Source organism: Herpailurus yagouaroundi, unplaced genomic scaffold, assembly GCF_014898765.1.
Source record: "Herpailurus yagouaroundi ecotype Mexico unplaced genomic scaffold, PumYag 355, whole genome shotgun sequence".
Classification (NCBI taxonomy): Eukaryota; Metazoa; Chordata; class Mammalia; order Carnivora; family Felidae; genus Herpailurus; species Herpailurus yagouaroundi.
Window position 1 is genome coordinate 9,499,049 of NW_024412572.1, and position 21,270 is coordinate 9,520,318.

General features: G+C 43.4%; 1 protein-coding gene across 1 annotated transcript; it reads left to right on the top strand.

Moving 5' to 3' along the window:
* The first annotated feature begins 397 nt into the window (after positions 1-397).
* TUBA8 (tubulin alpha 8) lies at positions 398-19,909 on the top strand. Its single transcript, XM_040462962.1, has 5 exons — positions 398-530; positions 10,693-10,915; positions 12,639-12,787; positions 15,416-16,096; positions 19,598-19,909. The coding sequence occupies exons 1-5, from the start codon at positions 528-530 to the stop codon at positions 19,889-19,891; spliced, it is 1,350 nt and encodes a 449-aa protein (XP_040318896.1). The 5' UTR covers positions 398-527; the 3' UTR covers positions 19,892-19,909.
* The last annotated feature ends 1,361 nt before the right edge of the window (positions 19,910-21,270 follow it).

The window sequence follows — 21,270 nt, forward strand, 5'->3', positions numbered from 1 at the left end:
TCAACTAAATCCCAACCAGGTGCCTTTCCTGCCTGGGTCAGTCCTTTCTGGCAGCTGGTGTTTGGCAGCTGGAAGACAATGAAAGTTTGGGGGAATGGCGAACATTTTGTCTAGCAGCACGTTTACATTTCTTTCCTAAGCAGCTGGAATTATAATGGCCAATCTTACAGAGTGTAGGAGTGCCTTTGGCAATAGGACCGCCTCCCTCCTGGAGCCTCTAGGAACCCAACCTCACTATTCCCACAGCGCTGTGCTCTACCCAACCGAAGCTGGACCCAGAGGCGGGGCGGGGCCACCGCGGGTGCCCAGAGATTTGAGCCTTGGGTGGGCGGAGAGGAGCAATTGTGACCTGTCCCAGTCCCTCCCCTCCCTGGGCACTGTGATGCTGCAGGGCAGCTGCTGGCCCAGCATGTCTGTCCCTGGCTCCCTCCCACCCAGTGTGTCACAACAGCGGAGGCGGCTGTATCTGGAGCAGTTGGGGTGGGCAGGCCCAGCTGGGAGGCGAGCGGGCGAGGAGAGCAGCCGCGATGGTGAGCTTTTCCAGGGCCTGGGGCCGCCGGCCGGGGATCTGGGGCGTAGGGCTGGCACCCAGCCGAGAGCCATATCTACGCGGAGGCTAACGGATCCATCGCTTTGGATCTGCAAACCTTGAAGTCTCCTGGGGTGTCAGCTCAGGGTCGCGGGGTCCGTACCCTCCGGCGGACGGCAGCCCGCCCGTGTCAGTACCCTAGATATAGAGACCTGGGACAAGTCGCCCCTCAAAGGGACCTAAGGGACATTTGCGCACACAGGTGAGGAGAGGGAGGACATGGGAAGCCGGCGCAGAAGAGGTGAGATTCTGAGGGATCCCCAGACAGGCAGCTCAGAGACTAGAGTGGGCTAAGTAGGAGACAGTCCAGGGATTCCAGATGGGTGGGCTGCGCACGGGCGGCTAGGGGAGTGGGTGCAGTCAGTCCCTAAACACATTGAAATGTGACAGAGCCCCAGAATATGACAGAGAACTTAAGACGTCACAGTCTCCCTAGGCTTGAGGTCGTTTTCCTTACTGTCTCTGGACATTTGCTTGGGTTTGGGGCACTTCAACTTGAGCGCGCTCAGCTTCCCAGACACCTGGCACCTACGCCAACTCCCGTTTTTCCAGCGGTCAAAGTCAGAAGGACTTTGGCACACAGAAGTCTCCCTCCGGAAGGCCAGGGGACCTCACACTTCTCTTTTTGTTTACTATCGTGGTTAGGGGTTCAGCAGCGGCTCCTTTCTCCCTCCCCCACATCTACCTTTTTTTGCGGATGCAGATCTTACTCGTTGGAGAGGGGCTTTCCAGACCCTCTAGAATCCCTCCCATCCGCCCTCCCCTCCTCCCGCCCCGGGCCGCCTGGAGCCCCGGGGGTGGGTAAATTCGTCCCCAATCCACTTCCCAGAACGCCTGAAAACCCAGAACCTCCTTGTTCAGAGCCCTGACATTTGGCAGCGGGGAGGTAGGTTGGAAAGGTTGGGTGGGGGAGGGGGACAGAATAAGCAAGTCTCATAAGCCAAGGTCAGGTTCTCTGGGCACTCTTGCTCTAGGTGTCAGTGACGAGAAAACTCCCCTCCTCCCCTGGCTTCTGCTCATTTTGGAAAGTGCCCAGGGCCTTCTGGCTCTGGCTCCAGCTCTGCTGTTCCTAGCTAGAGGTCTGCCAGCAGCCCCCTCTCACCAGCATGCTCCCAGACACACCTGGGAGCTTGAAGAACTTGGGGGCCATAGTGGCCAAAGGAATCCACTCCTGCCTGATGCCCCTGCTGTGAGGCCAAAGAAGAAGCCCAGAGGAGAATTTTGACTCTTGGCTCTGTAGCTAGCTATGTGACTTCAGGAAGGTCATTTAACCTCTCTGGGCTGGTTTTCTCATCTACAAAATGAAGAGGGGTTATGGCTCAAATTGCAAGGCTACCCCTAGCTTTACTATTTTAAGCTTTTTGTTGTGGATAATTTCTTTTTTATTTTATTTTATTTTTTATTTTTTATTTTTTTTCAATATATGAAGTTTATTGTCAAATTGGTTTCCATACAACACCCAGTGCTCATCCCAAAAGGTGCCCTCCTCAATACCCATCACCCGCCCTCCCCTCCCTCCCACCCCCCATCAACCCTCAGTTTGTTCTCAGTTTTTAAGAGTCTCTTATGCTTTGGCTCTCTTCCACTCTAACCTCTTTTTTTTTTCCTTCCCCTCCCCCATGGGTTTCTGTTAAGTTTCTCAGGATTATTGTGGAGAATTTCAAACATATAAAAAGGAGAGAGAACGGTATAATGAACTCCTGTATATGCCTTATTCAATTTCAACAATTATCTACTTATGACAAGTCTTTGCTTCATATTTGTTCCCCCTTTGCTCACGTCCCATTATTTTGAAGCAAATCCTAGGCAGGATACTCAAGATTTGATATTTAATATTTATGTCTAGTATGTAGTGCTTTATAATTTTCAAAGTGCTTTCTCGTGCATGTTTTAATACTGACCTGAATGCCATAGTGACTCTCAGTGTGGAGCCTAAAGTAGGCTTATAAGGGAGTCAAGGATCGTAAAAATGTGGCCCTGTGAGCAAACTTTGATGTATTTTCAATAGGCAAGTTTCTAAAAATATCCAGGAAATAAAAATTCTAAACAGTAAAACTGTACTTTAAAAGTGGCTGCTTGGGGCGCCTGGGTGGCGCAGTCGGTTGGGCGTCCGACTTCAGCCAGGTCACGATCTCGCGGTCCGTGAGTTCGAGCCCCACATCGGGCTCTGGGCTGATGGCTCGGAGCCTGGAGCCTGTTTCCGATTCTGTGTCTCCCTCTCTCTCTGCCCCTCCCCCGTTCATGCTCTGTCTCTCTCTGTCCCAAAAATGGATAAATGTTGAAAAAAAAAATTAAAAGTGGCTGCTTAACTGAAAACCTGTGGTTGAATATTTTGAAAAGAGAGTATCTTTTATTTTGAAACTGACTTTTATATAGCAGGTTCTGTTTAAAATATTTAATCACATGGATAGCATTGTCTTAATGGGAAAACACTTATTGACCATTTCCCACTCATAGAACCTCTTTTTAAAAATCTCTTGACTCATTCCTTAAAGGCTAGAACGACACATCTAATAAACCTAGAACCCAAAGAATCCCACCCTTGCAGGAAGGGCTTCACTTCCTCCAACAGGTTAAGTTTCAGGCACCCATTCCCCAGGCTCCCCTTCCCTTGTGGGGTTGAGGGGAAGTCTGCCTCTGTGTTAAGAAGAATTAGCTACAACATTTCTGTAGGTTCTGAGTAAGAAATGTATAACTAATCCTATAACTGAGCATTCCCATCTGCTCCTAGTGTCCCTCCAGTGAGCAGTTCTCCTGGGAACTGAGACTATGACATCTTTTGGGAAAAGTGTTATGGAGACTCCTGGTCAAGTGCCCCAAGCCAAGACCATGTCAATGATACCAGAGCACAGAGAAAGTGTATGTGGTTTTTTTGGGAGGTGAGAACATCTGCAGCATAGCCTCCTTCTCTGCATTCCTTCTGAACTGGGGAGCACCAGTTTGGATGGGAATAGGCATAAAGTGGCAACAAAGAGCCTGTTTCATGGCAAAAATGGACAGCTAGAGGGGAGGGGAGAATAGGGGTGGGGTGGACACTGCTTCCGTGTCTGCAGTCCTCTGCCAACTGCCCCCTTGCAGGCAGGCATGGCTGAGCTTTGCAGGGTCCGTACTTCTATTCTGACCTCAGAGCACTGCTGGAGTCACTGCTGCACTGCCTTTCCCATCACAAAGTGCAGGTTTCCCCAGAGGTAGTGGGGTACATGCCTCTGAACAGCAGAGGAGCCAGATGAACAGAATTTCCTTTGGCAGTGGCTTGGGCAAAGGTGCCAGTTAAATGAGGAGTTTTCATAGGAAGCTTCCAAGCTCAGGTCAGGCCCTGAGCTAAATGGCTAATGCTGTTGCTGAGTGTCTTTTCTGAGAGTGCTCCTGAGTGACCTTGAGAGGAAGATGAAAAGTTAAAAATAAGTTCTGAGGGGGAAATAGCTGGGGAATTCAGGACCAGTGATAGGGGGGTGGGTGGGAATCTTGGGGGCAGAAGTAGACCAACTGCTCCTTTTCCCTTTGGCCACCAAAGGACCAGTTGTGCTATCTGTGGCCTTTGTGGTTGACATTTCCTCTGTCTGTGTCTTGCTGTTAGAATTTGTCCCAGATAATGAACTGTGGAAGAGAATGGGAAAATGGAGTGGGCAGTGTACATCAGATTAAAACTCTTTAACTGTCTCTCACACTTGCTCCCGAAGTCAGCTAAAGCTTAAGGGCCTTCTGACATTAATGTCTCTCTAATGCTGGGAGTCTACTTACCAAACATGCCTGCTACTCTTAAAGTTGGTCTATGTCATCCCTATTGCTGCCCTAACTGCAGTACCTATAATCTGAGCCCCCTCTCTTGAGCCACTTTCACTTACTGATGTTAATTTAGGTCAAGTCTTTGTTCTTACTGTTTCTGGCTTGCTATCTATTCTTTGTTCTGAGGGATTCCAAATGTGCTCTAATTGAAGTGCTTTGAGCAGAGATAATTCAATCTTTTACAAATATTTCTTCTTTAATTATTCCTCCATAACACTGTGGATCTACTTTTTGTTTGCTATCTCTGACCTAGATCCTAAAATATAGGTAATTTATTAGCCCAGCCTGACAATTAGACATAATCTGGTGTAATAATATGCTTCCTGAAAGCAACTGTGTGACATTTGACCACATTGGTAGTCAGGGGATATGGACTGGTCTCAGATTTTCATGTGGCATATACTGCTGGTCTGTGTTATTTCCTCTCCTAGACAATATGCCAGTTTTACTGTTTTATGGTACTTCAAAATAACTTTTGAAGCTACAAAACCTCCTTCTACAGAGGATCCTAGAGCTGATCTTAGTCCTTTGGCAGTAAAACAAAAAGGAATGACTAATATTGAAATAGAAATGATATAAGATTGATATAAGAAAAGGTTTCTTATAGTGGAATTATAAAAGGGCTGTAAAGTTCTAGAATTTCTTTTTTGATGTTCTGCAAAACATAGGCTCCCCTCTCAAAGGAAGATGATAGTAGGTGGCACAGATTTCTCATCTACTCTGCCTTTCATGAGCCGACACTTCAGGCTAACTGAGCGGTTGGCGAGACCTGTCCTAAAATTTCCTGCCTTTTGTTCACCATGCTCCTAAGCCCAACTAAAATAATCATGTTGGCATGTCTAAATTCGTCAAGGTCTCTGCAAATATTCCTCTTCCAGGAAACCAAGCCAGAGTTGTTTTTTTCTCCTTTGAACTCCCATTGTCTTTTAGGCATTGGCTACTCTCTTGTCAAATAGATTATAAGACACCCCCCGGCCCCCAGGATAGAGTTCTTATTCTAATCATTCATATATTTATTGAGCACCCAGTACATTCAAGCACTGTGCTTGATGCTGGGGATGTAGTGAATAAACAAGGGTTCCTTGCTCTCATAGAACTTACTCTCTCTGCTAGGAAAGTCACAGAACTGAATAAGCAGCTATAATGTGGTATGATAAACGCAACAATAGGGAAGAAGAGGATTGCAGGAGCACATAGTAGGGGCTCTTTGCTGCTTTGTGGTTTTCCAGACTTCCTGTAAGAAGTGAAATTTAATGAATAGGATGAGTAGGACTTAGCTCAGTACCTTTTGGTACATAATAACACAATAAATATTTGTTGCAGGAATGGACAGAGTGGGTAACTTTTGTAGTTATCCCAGCACTAGGTCTGTGTAAGGGTGTGTCATACTTTTCTTGAGGAAAGGAATTCCTCTGTTAGGTCTCTCTGTCTCCCTCATCTTCACCCCCTAGATTGCTGGGAGAGAGGTCCAGTAGCATACAGGAGACCCCCTTTCCATCACAGCATACCCAGGGCGCAGAAGTGGTCTGAGCTCTATAAGCCCAGATTCAAAATAGAACTGAGAGAGAGAAATAGTGTGTGAGAGAAAGCATGAGCTCTGATTGGCTAGAGAGGGGAATCTGAAATCTGAGTTTGGAGCAAATGTATGACTTAAATATCCTCTGCTGGGTCAGCTTACTCTGTACCTCAACCCACTCCCTCCCCTTGCACACACCAGCCCTGAGAAACAGATCATTGGTTCTGTCAGAGAAGGATGACCCATTTTCAAAAAGGCTACCACCATAAGACATTCTCAGTTTCTCTCTCCCTGGAGCTTTTTTCTGTTTGGAGTTTTGCTATACAAGCTTGGCCTGGCTATACACTATCAGGCTTGCATTGATATAAATGTTGGCACAACCCAGGGCCCTGGAAGTTCAGAGTGCAAGTGAGGCAGGAGGTTTTGTGGTGTAAAGGAAACAACTCAGCTGAGGTCAGAAGACCTGGATTCCAGTCTGGGCTCTTGCTAAAGAACTGTGAAATCTTGAATCTGTCCTTTTACTTTTCTGAGCCTCTGAGTTTTAATCTGTGAAATGGGAAGGGAATCCTATTTGGTGATCCACAAGGCCAGTCTAATTCTAGTATCCTAAACATTTGGAGTTGGCAAAACGTCCCTGGTTACCCCAGGTAGGTGACCTTTCTTGGACATGATAGGTGGCCTCCTAAGGCCTGGGTCCACTCTGTGTTTATCTATGTAGAACTTCCAGGCAGGAAGATGGGGATGGTGATTGGGTAGAGTGGCTGGAGAAGATAGCTCAGTGCTCTGATAAATTAGGTTCTTAGTAAATGTTAGTTGAATAAGTGACCAAGTGAACTGGGACAGGAAGAGCCTGATCCCTTCAGGATAAGGTAATTATGGTGAGTGGAGTCCTTACTCCCATTCTTCCTCGTTCCTTTCTTTAATTATTTTCTTCTTAGTATGAAAATTTTCAAACTTTTCAAATGCTATTGAATAGCATTATAATGGAGCTATGCATCTATTAGCTAGCTTTAATAATAATAATAATTTTGTCATATTTACTTTGCCTGCTGTATTTATTGAAGTATTTTAAAGTAAAATACAGACTCATTGACATTTTGCCCCAAATGCTTTAGAAATTTACTTACTAAAAATAAGTAAATTGTCATATTTAACTGCATTTTCATTATCATGCTTAACAAAATTAATCAATTTCTATATTTGTCCCCCAAATAATTTTAATTTGTTCAAAACAGAATTCAGGCAAAGTGCACATACTACATGTGAATGTTATGTTTCTTAAGTTCCTTTGATGTGGAACAAAGATATGATCTCTTCTATCATCCTTATTTTTCATGAACTGAAAAGATTGGATCAGTTTTCCTGTAGAATTTTTCACCTTCTGGATTTATTTTACTGTTTTCTCATGATGCCACTTAACATCACTCTGATCCTTGTGTTTTCTAAAGTGTGGAAACTAAATCTAAAGTGTTTAATAGATTAAGGCTGAGTATTTTTGACAAGAACCCCTCATGGGTGGTGTTGTGTATGTTATGTTGCATCACATCAAGAGGTCTATAATGTCTGGTTTTCTCACTATTGGTAGTGTTAAGATTGATCCCAGTGTTAGGCTGATAACTGTTGTTAGTTACCTCCCCCCACCCCCGTAACCTGTAAGTAACAGTGATTCTTTGGCGCTATATGAATATCCAATTCTTTTCCAATCAGCCTTTCACTTAATGGTGTTGGCATCCTTGTCCAAATCAATTATGTAATTAGGAACTGTAATGTGGCAACATTTCTTGATATAATATCCTTTTCATTGATTAGTTGGGATTCTTTAGTTCTCCCTCATCAACAGGGCTGTTTGAATGGGCACAAATGAGTTTTATTTCTGTTTTCTTTTTTAAATAACACTAAGGAGTTGTGGACTTAAAAAAATGTTTATCTATTTATTTTGTGTGAGAGAGAAAGTGAGCCAGGGAGTGGCAGAGAGAGAGGGAGAGAGAATCTCAAGCAGGGTCTGCACTGCCAGTGGAGACTGACATGGGGCTGGATCTTATGAACCATGAGATCATGACCTGAGCCAAATTCCAAAGTTGGATGCTTAACTGACTAAGCCACCCAGGCACCCCAAGGAGTTGTGGATTTTTACATATATACCCTGTTTCAATCAAGTACCATTATTTTTCTTTTTGATGCTCATATTGTCTCATCTTTGGCAATGGGAGCCTCTTCAAGTTGATTCTGAGATAACTTTTGACATCACCCTAGTCTGTGTTAGCTTCTGTGCTTTCAGGCACCATACAATTTTCTGGGCTCATCTTGTACATTGCTTGCCCCAGACTTAGAATTCTTTATTTCTCCCAGGAGCTCTGGTTCTGTTAGTGGGGAATGGCATTGGGGGATTTTCATTTTCTCTTGATTAGCATAGCCACTTTTGGGTTTTGGAAGACTGTCAGTTATTTTGGAGTCTATTTTATATTTCTAATTACTCTTGTAAATTATCTTAACAGGGAAAATAGCTCTTCCTAAGGCGTGTGTGTGTGTGTGAGAGAGAGAGAGAGATTTTGTGAAGACTGGCATATTTATTAGTGTGTGTGATATTAAAGGGGATATCAAAAGAGGATGATATCATTGATATCAACATATTGTTAGTCTTCTGGTCCCAAAGAGCCTTTACTCTTCCTCATATGATCTTTGATATTTCTGAAATATCCCTGTGTTCTTGCTGGAAAATCTCAGGGTGTTCCAGAAGGGAAGGCTGACTGGAAAGCAGACAGCATCACAGATAGGCCCAGAAGATAGTTGGAGTGTAGTGGTGGTTGGGGGTGGGGGGGCAAGGTTCAGAAGGCTGAGTGTCAGAGCCACAGCCACAGAGAATGCTGTCACCTAGAAGGATGATACACAGGATCAGACTCCTTTTAGGCCTCTCCAATGTCCCCTCAGTTTTAGACACCTCCTTAGGAAGTCATGTCTTCATGGATGTGAAAGATGTGGACTGATTGATACTACACTGATTTGGGGGTGGTTCCTGGGTGTAGGGTGCTTTTTTAAGGTCTGAATTGAGACATAAGGTGAAGGCAGAAAATAAACCTCACAGTAAAGGTGAGTGGAATGGGGACCTAAGTTCTCTAACTTTCTACCTGTGCCTCCTCTGTGTGGAGAATAAAGCTACAAGGTAGTATCATAAAGAAAATGATAATGGCTAAGGCAAAACAACAATAATCATGGCTAAATTATTATTTTAAGATGAGGGGAAGTTAAGTAACTCAGCCAAATTCACACAGCACAGCAAGTAAATTGTGAAGGCAAAATTCAAACTCTGGGGTATGGACAGCTTTGTGAGTGAAACCTTTCTCTGGCCACCAGACTCATGGAAATATAGCTGGGTTGTATTCCCAGATAGGGCTATGTTCCAGTTTGGCTGCTGTGAACATCTGTGCTCTGTGCTCTCTAAGGCAAGGGCATAGAGACAGGTGTAGGGTAGGGACACAGTTCTAAAATTGAATTAGGGAGTAATGGGTCCTAACACCTCTGGATTTTTGAGGTGTTACTTAGGGTAGCTGCCCTGCTCCCATGCCCAGAGAACCTCCAAGTTCCCTTTGACTCCATGTGTTTCAATGCCCAGCCACATTCTCTGGAGGCTCTGCTCCTGGCTTGGTTTATTCAGTGCTAGAAAATGCCAGGTTGAGTCATGGATAAGAATAGAAACACACAGACCAAGCACATGCTTCCCTGCTAGGCTCTTGCGGGCACCATGGGCACAGAGCCACTTTGTGCTGGCCACTGCTTCCTCACAGTTGGGATATATGGAGGTGATGAAGCCATACCTCCTAGTAAAACCCCATAGTCAATTTCTTTACACAAGCACACACACATATTCATTGTCTCTCTGTTCTCTCTCTCTCACACACACACACGCACACACACACACACACCCTCATCCTCAACTATTAGTACTAGGACAAATCAAGTTGTGGTGGCTTCACACCAGAGTAACAGGAAGTAAGGACTTTCTAAAGGTCAGCTTTAATATGTGGCCTGACATAGATAAGGGAGCAGGTTATGGTGGCTACAAAGAAAATCTCCAACTTCTCAGTTCAGAAAGAGCCTAATTTAAACACTCCCAATTTTTCCTTGCTGGTGTAACAATCCTTTCTTCATCCTAAATTTATAACCAGAACACTAAAGACATGATACCTACTTAGAAAGTATATTCCTTCCATGAGTGTTATCTGCTCTATGATATTCTGAGACTCTGTGTGTATGTGTGTGTGTGTGTGTGTGTGTGTGAGAGAGAGAGAGAGAGAGAGAGAGAGCGCAAGAGAGGAAGGGAGGGAGATGGGGAGAGTATAGAGAGAGAGGATGCTGTCCAGGATGATTAGGGCCTAGGCATGAATATGAATGCTGCCACTGTGTACGGTAGTGAATTTACAGAGTTTCTGCTCTTATCATTGGTTCATCCTTTGACCTTCTTCATCAGTATAGGAATTTCATGGTTTGGAATGAGCCTCTTGTTTTATCAGTGCAGCTGCCCTTTTTCCTTTTCTTGGCACAAAGGAAAACCCTAAAAACAAACTTTAGAGCAAATCACAAAACTGTGATTCTTCCTCAGAGCCAAGTCTCAGTCCAGATGCAGTGGTGCTCAGACACTTGACACTTCAGACTCCCATCTGGTTCTAGATGACATGGTTGGAGGGATGGAGATCTTGAGGATTGAATGCCAGGGAGAGACAAGTCCTCAGATGTGCAGGATATAGCACAAGGGCATGACCAAGGCCTGGGACTCTCTGACCTTGATTCTTCACTCTCTCCACAGCGGGAGTGCATATCAGTCCACGTGGGTCAAGCAGGAGTTCAGATTGGCAATGCCTGCTGGGAGCTCTTCTGCCTGGAACACGGCATCCAGGCAGATGGCACCTTTGGTGTCCAGGCCAGCAAGGTCAATGACGATGACTCATTCACCACCTTTTTCAGTGAGACTGGCAATGGGAAACATGTGCCTCGGGCTGTTATGGTAGATTTGGAGCCTACTGTTGTCGGTGAGTATGGGCTAGGATCCTTTCCACAGAAAACAACATGAAGCTGCAGAGGCTTTGGTTCATGGTAGCTAAGGAAGCAGAATCTCCAATTGTAAGATGGGAGTGGCTCAACCAGAACCTTCCCACTGCACATGACTTCTGTTACCTCCTTGAAATCTCCACAGTCTTGTAGAGTCTCACAATAGTAATCACAGATCCCTGCTCCCCCATTACAGCTCTAACCTATGCAGAACAAAATACCCTGTACTTAACCCCCTTAAATCTGCTGAGAAAGATCCAAATTGTCAAGATTCTTTACTATAAACCAAGAGCAAAAAATAAAAAATAATTTTAGAAATTATAAGAAGTCTCCAAATAGTCCATTTCCCAAAGTATAGGTTTCTGATTCTATAATAATTACAGTCTTTTCTCATGGGTGTGGTGTAACCTTGTAGTATCGTGCACACAAAATAGAATAACAGATGACATATTTTCTTATAGCCAGAGGTTGCTGTAGTTCTAGACTGAACCTCTTTTGGATCATAGAAAACAAGAATTCTGACTTGTGTTGGAGCAGGATTTTTGGTGCTTCACCTTTCCTGTAAATCCCCCTCTGCCCCCACCATCACTTCCCCCTGGGTCTGACTCCTGAGTCAATCCTTAGCTCAACATCAGGATTTCCTCAGCTTCAAGGCTGACTCACCAAGCAAGGGATGGGTAAGTTTCACAGAGATATCTGGGCAAATGTCTGTAATGCCTGAACACTAATTTCTAGGGGCAACAGACTACAGGTACACAATCTTGTACTTTGTACTTTGTACTTTATACAAATACAAAATGTGCAGATTACCCTACCAGGCTACTGTGCAAATGGGTGATTTCCTTGGGGGGGTGTAGAGGAACTATGAATAAAAAAAGGGCATGCAGTTGGGGCTTGATACATCTTGGTCAGCCATATGTCCACTTTGTGTAGATCCTTGGAGGTGAGCGGAATAGCCACCCTCTCTAGGACTCCTACTCTTCTAGAACCTAGAGCATAGCTCTGCTTCATTGTCATTCTAAAATATCTCTAATGCCTGACATCTATTAGGTTATGGTGAGACTATTGTTGAAAGAGCAGATCACCTTGAATCTTTCTTTGTATCCCTAGAACATTTTTTGAGAGAGAGAGAGAGAGAGAGAGAGAGAGAGAGAGAGAGAGAGAATCCTAAGCAGACTCCACACTTAGCACAGAGTCCCAACATGGGGCTCAATCCCACGACCCTGGGGACATGACCTGAGCCAAAATTAAGTTGGATGCTCAACTGACTGAGCCACCCAAGCACCCCTCCCTGGGACATTTTAATGCAAGTGAAATTGAATTCAGGTTTTGGGTAACTTTGTAGCATGAAAGAAAAAACAAAAGGGACTGAGGGGTGAAAGTGGAAAGAAGGAGGGGCAATCAACTTTGGTGTTTTGTGAACGTTGTGAATCTAAGGCTTTGAAAAGTTCCAACCAGCAGAGCAGTTGTCTTCTCTTTGCCTCCTTGAGTCACAGACTTCTGGTTCTATTAGTGCCTATGTTACTCTTGCATTCTTTTAAGCTTTTGCAGATTTATTATGGGGTTGCCTGGTTTTACCTCAGTAGAGTTTTATAGGTAGAGGAAATGGAGACCCAGAAAAGTGTTTTATGTTATTTAATGGGGAGGGATGCATCTCCTCTAGAAACAAGGTTGGAAGAGTTGATAGTTTCCATCTCTTGGTAGATGAGGTTCGGGCAGGAACCTACCGCCAGCTCTTCCATCCAGAGCAGCTGATCACAGGAAAGGAGGATGCAGCTAACAATTATGCCCGGGGCCACTACACAGTGGGCAAGGAGAGCATTGACCTGGTGCTGGATCGCATACGGAAGCTGGTAAGTATTTTTTTTTTAATTTTTTTTAACGTTTATTTATTTTTGAGACAGAGAGAGACAGAGCATGAACAGGGGAGGGGCAGAGAGAGAGAGGGAGACACAGAATCTGAAACAGGCTCCAGGCTCTGAGCTGTCAGCACAGAGCCCGACGCAGGGCTTGAACTCACGGACCGTGAGATCATGACCTGAGCCGAAGTCCGACGCTTAACCGACCAAGCCACCCAGGCACCCCTGGTAAGTATTAACAAAGGTGAGGATCTGGTAAATCAAGCTAAGATGGATAGGCCTAAGCCTGAACAGGATTAGTGGAGGCCTATGACCCCTGGCTACAGGACAGAACTCCTACGATTTGGGAATTTCTGCTTGTGCTCTGTAAGAAACATTCACAGGATGATGCCTCTTCCTCCACCTGGACATCATGGACTACCCTATAGGCTGACGCTCTACTAATTCTTATTGATGCTCTATGATAGTGTTTGGGGGAAATTCTAAGTATAAGGAAGGCTTGATGTTTGCTTGTTGGAAGCCTAAGTTAACAAAGAATTTAGCTTGGAAGAAAAGAGGAAGAGATCACTGATGCACTTGAGCACTTAACAAATGACATTACAAATGTCAATTGAATATATTCCTTCACTTAATTCCCTTAATGATACAAAGGAAGTCACTTCCCTGTACTTTACAGATGAAGAAATTGAGGGCATGTGGTTTAATAATTTAGCCTGGGTCACACAACTTGAATCAGGTTGGTTTGACTAGAAAGTTCTGAGTTGTGGGGTGGGTCACTTTGTCTGTTTGAGCTTTCATTTCCTTATCTTTACAATGGAAATGTTTGGACTTGATTAGTGGTTCTGGAGAGCTAAAGATACCAAATTTTTGTATATGTTCACTTTTTCTGTTTAGTGGAGGGCTCATAGGGGTTGTCTGTCTCAAAGCTGTCTATGGGCCCCAAAAGTTCAGAACCAGTATCATAGATCATACCCAATGGGAAAATTCTAAGACTGTATGAATTCCTTTAGTTCCTTTTTTTTTCATGATTGAAATTAGTTTTATTTATTTCTTCTTTTCTTTTTTAATATAATTTATTGTCAAGTTGGCTAACATACAGTGTATAGAGTGTGCTCTTGGTTTTGGGGGTAAAATCAGTGATTCATCACTTACATACAACACCCAGTGCTCATCCCAATAAGTGCCCTCCTCAATGCCCAACACCCATTTTCCCCTCTCCCCATCCCCCCATCAACCCTCCAATAAGCAACAGTGTGTTCTCTGTATTTAAGTGTCTCTTATGGTTTGCCTCCCTCCCTCTCTGTTTGTAACTATTTTTCCCCCTTTCTTTCCCCCATGGTCTTCTGTTAAATTTCTCAAGTTCCACATATGAGTGAAAACATATGATATCTGTCTTTCTCTGATGGATTTATTTCACTTAGCATAGTACTTTCCAGATTCATCCACGTTGCTGCAAATGGCAGGATTTCATTCTTTCTCATTGCCAAATAGCATTCCATTGTATATATAAACCACTTCTTCTTTATCCATTCATCAGTTGATGGACATTTAGACTTTTTCCATAATTTGGCTATTGTTGAACGCTGTATTATAAACATTGGGGTACATGTGCCCCTATGTATCAGCATTCCTGTATGCTTTGGATAAATTCCCAGTAGTGCTATTGCTGGGTTGTAGGGTAGTTCTATTTTTAATTTTTTGAGGAGCCTCCACACTGTTTTCCAGAGCAGCTGCACCAGTTTGCATTCCCACCAATAGTGCAAGAGGTTTTCCATTTCTCCACATCCTCACCAGCATCTGCTGTTTCCTGAGTTGTTAATTTTAGCCACTCTGACCAGTGTGAGGTGGTATCTCATTGTGGTTTTGATTTGTATTTCCTTGATGATGAGTGATGTTGAACATCTTTTCATGTGTCGGTTGGCCATCTGGATGTCTTCTTTGGAAAAGTGTCTTGAATTCACTTAGTTCTGGTAAGAGCTAACACTGAGTGCTTACTATGTGTCAAGTCCTTGCTCAACATATTATGCTATCTCATTTCATAATCACAATATCCTTGTGAGATGAATATTTTTTATTGCCCTACTTTAGTCAGGAAGAAACAGAAGTCTGGAGGTGTTCAATAACTTGCTCACGTTTTTACAACTGGGAAATGGTAAAATTGATATTAAAACTCAGGTTCTCTGATTCCATTTATATTTCTGAAATTGGTACCCAGAGCCACCTTTCAAGACTGGGCTGAAATAAATAATTGGCAGTTCCCACAAAACCAATGACAAGGGCAGGGAAAATGGAGAAGGAGTTGGGGCTTTCAAAGAGTAAGGCTATTAACCACTGTCATTCTGAAACTCTTATTCCTGGTTCAACCAAGCCACTGGGCTAGAAACTTCCACATACCTCGTAGCATGTACATGTGCAGTTTGCCACCCTATATATTTCAGCTAGTCCTCCCAAGATCAATCCATCTCCTTTTATCTTGCTTCTTCAAGGCTGTTTCAATTTTACCTACATAAAAATGTTGAGGAGTGGAGTGGGGCAGCCAGAGAGGATTGCCTGCCTTTGTTCACATGAGGGTATTCTCATAAACATGTCCTCTGGTTTCTTCCCCTTCTCTACTCTCTCCAGACAGATGCCTGCTCTGGCTTGCAAGGCTTCCTGATCTTCCACAGTTTTGGTGGGGGCACTGGCTCTGGCTTCACTTCTTTGCTGATGGAACGCCTCTCCCTGGATTATGGCAAGAAATCCAAGCTAGAATTTGCTATCTACCCAGCCCCTCAGGTCTCCACTGCAGTTGTGGAGCCCTACAACTCCATTCTGACAACCCATACCACACTGGAACATTCAGATTGTGCTTTCATGGTGGATAATGAAGCCATCTATGACATCTGCCGCAGAAACCTAGACATTGAGCGCCCTACCTATACCAACCTCAACCGCCTCATCAGCCAGATTGTGTCCTCCATCACTGCCTCTCTCCGTTTTGATGGGGCCCTCAATGTGGACCTCACTGAGTTCCAGACCAACCTGGTGCCCTACCCCCGTATCCACTTCCCACTGGTCACTTATGCACCCATCATATCTGCCGAGAAAGCCTATCATGAACAACTCTCTGTGGCTGAGATAACGAGCTCCTGCTTTGAACCCAACAGCCAGATGGTGAAGTGTGACCCAAGACATGGCAAGTACATGGCCTGCTGCATGCTCTATCGGGGGGACGTCGTGCCTAAGGATGTGAATGTCGCTATTGCTGCCATCAAGACCAAGAGGACTATCCAGTTTGTAGACTGGTGTCCCACAGGCTTCAAGGTGAGAGCTGATGACTTAGGGAGGAGGTAGACAATTAGAGAAGCAGAAGATTACCAAGGATGGGAAAGGAGGATGTATAAATTCCAGGGTCTTAGGCATACAATTCCATGGGATCTTCAGATTTCATGGGATGATATGGTGAGAGGGGCTTAAGACAAAGATAGCATTAATTTCATTCATTCATTCATTCATTCATTCATTCATTCATACATTTTAGGTAAGGAGAAACTTTATTGGAAAGAATTATGAAAAGAGAGAGAGAAAAAAAAAAAAAGAAAAGAGAGCGGAGGACAATTGCAGTATTCAGAGGGGTACTACTACAGTAGGGAGAAGTCTCCTACTGCTCTTACCCTAACATCTATAAGCATCTCAAAGGTCAGGAAGAAAAGAGCTTTTCTATAATAGGGAGGAGTGTACAGGGTAGAAAGAACACATGTGGGCAAGTGCGATGAACAGGATGAATGGGTGGAGGTAGATGAAATCTGATAATAGATCAGAGAATGGAATTAACCAAATTATTCAAATTATCAGAGATATAATCCCATCCTTTAATAAAAGATGTGTTTCTCTCCCAATTTATCTTGAAAAAGTAAGTGTTCACCCTGTAAGTCTTAACTCAGTGAGGAAGAAATTTTATGGTTATTATAGGATTGTGAATCACTTATTTTGTGAAGCCCTGACATTTCCCATTAACTAGAAGTAAGCAGAAGCTGAGGAAGCCTGTTGTAGATTAGGTGTCCACAGTATGGAAAATGCCAGACTCTGAGGGTTAGTAAGGAGATACTACAGCCAGGGAAGACCCATGGATCTCAGGACTAGTGAATGTTGAATGTTAGAAGGCACTTCTTTGAGTTGCACTGGCAAGACATGCAGCTGGTTTTGTGCATGTGAACTGCTTGACCACTTTGTCCTGTGTTCCTATGGTCTTTAATCAGATTCTTCTATCAAAATAATTATCATCATTTACATTAATATTAATTAGTAACCTCCCAGTCATGCCTTTAATAATTCAGAGGTTTACTCAGCACCAGGGGTTGATGTACCAGTTGGTAGAGATACAGAGATGAGCATTCTGTGTTTTCCTGGTGGCACTTGCCAGTCTCTTGACTGACCTGTTTGCATTATGAGGCTTTGATCTAGCTAATCTCCTTTGGTAGCATTCTTCCTCACTGCTATACTCCTAGCTACATACACAATCTTTCCTCTAGACTACACCCATTTTTAAAAATAATGTTGCTTACATTAAAAAAAAATGTTTATGTATTTTGAGAGAGAAAGAGTGTGCATTCATGTGAGTGTCAGGAAGGGGCAGAGAAAGAAGGAAAGAGAATACCAAACAGGCTCTGTGCTGTCAGTGCAGCTTGATCTCGGATCATGACCTGAGCCAAAATCAAGAGTCAGATACTTAACTGACTGAGCCACCCATGCACCCCAAGACTACACCTATTTTTATGGGTCATTTCTGGTCATTCTGTGAAAACAATCAAGATCTTCTAAAATATGGAGTTCTTTTTAAAAAATTTAAATGTAGGGGCGCCTGGGTGGCGCAGTCGGTTAAGCGTCCGACTTCAGCCAGGTCACGATCTCGCGGTCTGTGAGTTCAGACCCGCGTCGGGCTCTGGGCTGATGGCTCAGAGCCTGGAGCCTGTTTCCGATTCTGTGTCTCCCTCTCTCTCTGCCCCTCCCCTGTTCATGCTCTGTCTCTCTCTGTCCCAAAAAAAAATAAATAAACGTTGAAAAAAAAATTAAAAAAAAATGTAAACAAACAATAAAACAAGCTAGTAGGAAAATGAATAGGAAAAAAGAAAAAATTGAGATGTGAGGGTGGTGGGGAAGTTAACAAAAAGGAGATGCCCCTCTTTCTATCTCTTATTTTAAGCTGAAGTTTGGGGATTATGTCCAGAAAGATAGGTAGTGCAGCATCTTTAGCTGCTTTTCAGAAAAGCATATGATTGTTGAATTTCATCCTCTTGCATTCTTCAAGGGTGTTTGTCCCTACCTGAATCAGTTGAAGGAATAATTACTGTTTGAGAGAGGAGAGTTGGCTTCAGACACAAAGTTTTTTTCTAGTCAGGGTCAGATTGAGCAAAATATGTGATGCAGTGAAGTTTATATTCATTGCCCTTCCCTTTCTCATTTTTGGTCCTTTGCCCTATCTTAGCATCACCTCCACCACCAAGAGCTACTTTTGTCTAAGAGGAATAATAGATAATTCTAAATTCATTTAATGGGCTACCCACCTTGGCTATATAGACTGCTGCAATTCCCACCTACATCTCTCGAGAAGACATATATTTTAAAGCTATGAATTTAAGAGGCTGACACTTAAGGCATGATGACCTGGGTAGGAGAGCTATTTTTTGGGTGTACTATGTTCTCAGTGTCCTATGGATATTATCACAGTTTGTTCCCTCAGACTTCTTCCAGTTGCTTACAGTTCCTGAGATTGACTTTGGTTTGGGGTATGTGTGTGGGGAGAAGGGAGATTTCTCAGATAGTACCCCTAACATTAGATTGGGCTAGGGTTAGCTTGGAGAACCTTGCCATGCTACCAGATCTTGGGAAGTAGGCTTGTCCAGGCAAGGGTTTTAATGAACTTTCTTTGATTGAAGGCCTTGCTTTTCTTCTAACAAGCCTACTCCCCTGAGACATGGGGACTGGCTAACATTAATCCCCAAGACCTTTTGAATTTTTAAATTTATTGCTCTGGAATATCTCTATGATCTTTTAATTTTTATTTATTTTATTTTTTATTTTAGAGAGAGAGAAAGACTGTGAACGGGGGAGAGGGCCAGAGGGAAAGAGGGAGAGAGTGAGAGAATTTCAAGCAGGTTCAGCGTGGAGCCCATTGTGGGTCTCAATCCCACAACTGGGATCATGACCCAAGCCAAATCAAGAGTCGGACATGAGCCACCCAGGCATCTCACTTCCATGATCTTTTAAACAGCACTTTACCCTTGGCAGAGAAATTTCCCTAAATTTATTGAAAACTTTAGATGACCACGTGGAAAAGAATAAACTTCAAGTCTAGAAATTAATTTGCCTCTAAAAGGGGATCTATTTTCCTTTTCAAGATAACCATGTATTGTACACCCCCGTTAATATTGATCTCATTTGTTAACCCTCATTTGTCTCCTTGAATCTCCCCACTACATTTCTACCTAATACCATCCCTATTCTCCTCTTCTTTCATAGTCTTTATTTTTTTCTAAGTTTTTATTTAAATTCCAGCTAGTCTTTTGCAGTTTTAGATTTCATAGCCCTTCCTCTTGAATTTGCCTGTACTCAATTCCACTCACTTTTGATTTATCTTCAACACTCACCTCTCTCTGTTTCTTCAACCCTTTGATTCTATCTTTTCATATCCAGGCCTGCTCCCATCCCCACACCCATGACTGTGTCTTGCTACCACATCATATTACCAAGATAACCCCATTTTGAGTTGTCCTTTGGCTGCTCTGCATTTTCTTTTGTTGTCCCTCCTCTTTCTCTGTTCCTCAGGTGGGCATCAACTATCAGCCACCCACGGTGGTACCAGGAGGGGACCTGGCCAAAGTCCAGCGGGCTGTTTGCATGCTGAGCAACACCACAGCAATTGCGGAGGCCTGGGCCCGCCTGGACCACAAGTTTGACCTCATGTACGCCAAGCGAGCCTTTGTGCATTGGTATGTTGGAGAGGGAATGGAAGAAGGAGAATTTTCTGAGGCCAGGGAGGACCTGGCTGCTCTGGAGAAGGATTATGAAGAAGTGGGGACTGATTCATTTGAAGAAGAAAATGAAGGGGAGGAGTTTTAAATATACACATTCCCCTTGGTTGTGTCTCTTTATTTATGCTGATACACTCGAAGCACATTTAACTATTCCAAGAGTAACAGACTACACTCCTGTACCTAGCCTAATTTCTGTGTATAAGGTGTATGACACCAGTGCCTATGAGTGACTGGGCTGAAAATGGATGCTGAGTTGTTCAGACCCTCCTTTGGGTAAAAGTAGTTTTGTGTCATGAAAAAACTGAGTCTCTAGGTTAAGGTGAAGCCAAGTTACACTTTGTGAAGAGACCTAATCAGGATTTTAAATTCTAGATTAGGCTATGCTCACCCCAAAGCATAGTCTCCTGGCTGTGGAATGGTGAAACACTCAGGAAAGGAAAGATTTGGGCATTGGGAAGATTCCAGGAAGGAAGTGGCACTGTTAGAGAGTGAGAAACAATACACACATATTTCCTGCCCTTGTAAAAACACAAATAAATTAATGAGATAATTCAGGTAGTGTTAACTGCTATAAAGTAAAACAACAACAACAACAACAACAACAACAACAACAACAACAACTGTGATGAGAGAAAGTATCTGGGGGGGGGGGTGCTCCTTTAGACTGGGTGGTCAGAAAGGGCTTCATGGAGATCTGAAAGACAGGAGAGAGCCATCACGTAAAGTCAAAGGATGCCGGATATAGAGCAAAACACAGATGTGGGAACAAGATTGGAATGTCTGAAGAACATAAAGGAGGTCAGTGTGCCTGGAGAATAGTGTGAGATGGAGATAAGATCCAAGAGCCAAGCTGGGGCCAGAGCATATTTAGCCGATAGACTATGGTAAGTTTAGATTTTTCTCTAAGTGAAACAAACATTTGGAAGGTTTTAAGCAGGATATACTATAGTTTTTATACACATATACCTTATCTGTAATCCTCCCAACAATCTCAAAATGGATATTCTGCTCATTTTGTAGATGAAAATACTGAAGTTTACAGAGTTGATATGTTGCTCATAGAGAGCTCAGATAACATGGATCACCAATTCTATTCTCTTGTCTACCCTACATGATTTCTATGCCTTGATATCTGTGCCCATTTTCCAACTGCTGCTTCATAAAATGATGGATAGGGGAGAAACAAAAAAAGTATTTACAAAAGAGAGGATGAGTTAATAAATCTGTTCCCTGAAGTTGGCAGCTCTGGTAGGATTTTAGGAAAATCAAAAAGCTGCTTTTAAGAAACTACTACTGGCAAGATACCCAAGGATGGGCACACAGTATGTCCCTATGTATTAGATGCACACCTTGTTAATTGTTGATTTTCCCTAAATTTTTGTTGTATATTCCTTGGGAGCCCTCAGAAAGATAGAATAAAATGTTCCAAAAAAAGGAAGAGTAGGTAAGAAATAATTCTGATCA

Excerpts from the sequence above, each read along its gene's own strand:
- TUBA8 (XM_040462962.1), top strand. Across the intron at positions 10,916-12,638 it reads TTTGGAGCCTACTGTTGTCG|ATGAGGTTCGGGCAGGAACC; the intron begins GTGAGTATGGGC and ends ATCTCTTGGTAG. Across the intron at positions 16,097-19,597 it reads GGTGTCCCACAGGCTTCAAG|GTGGGCATCAACTATCAGCC; the intron begins GTGAGAGCTGAT and ends TCTGTTCCTCAG.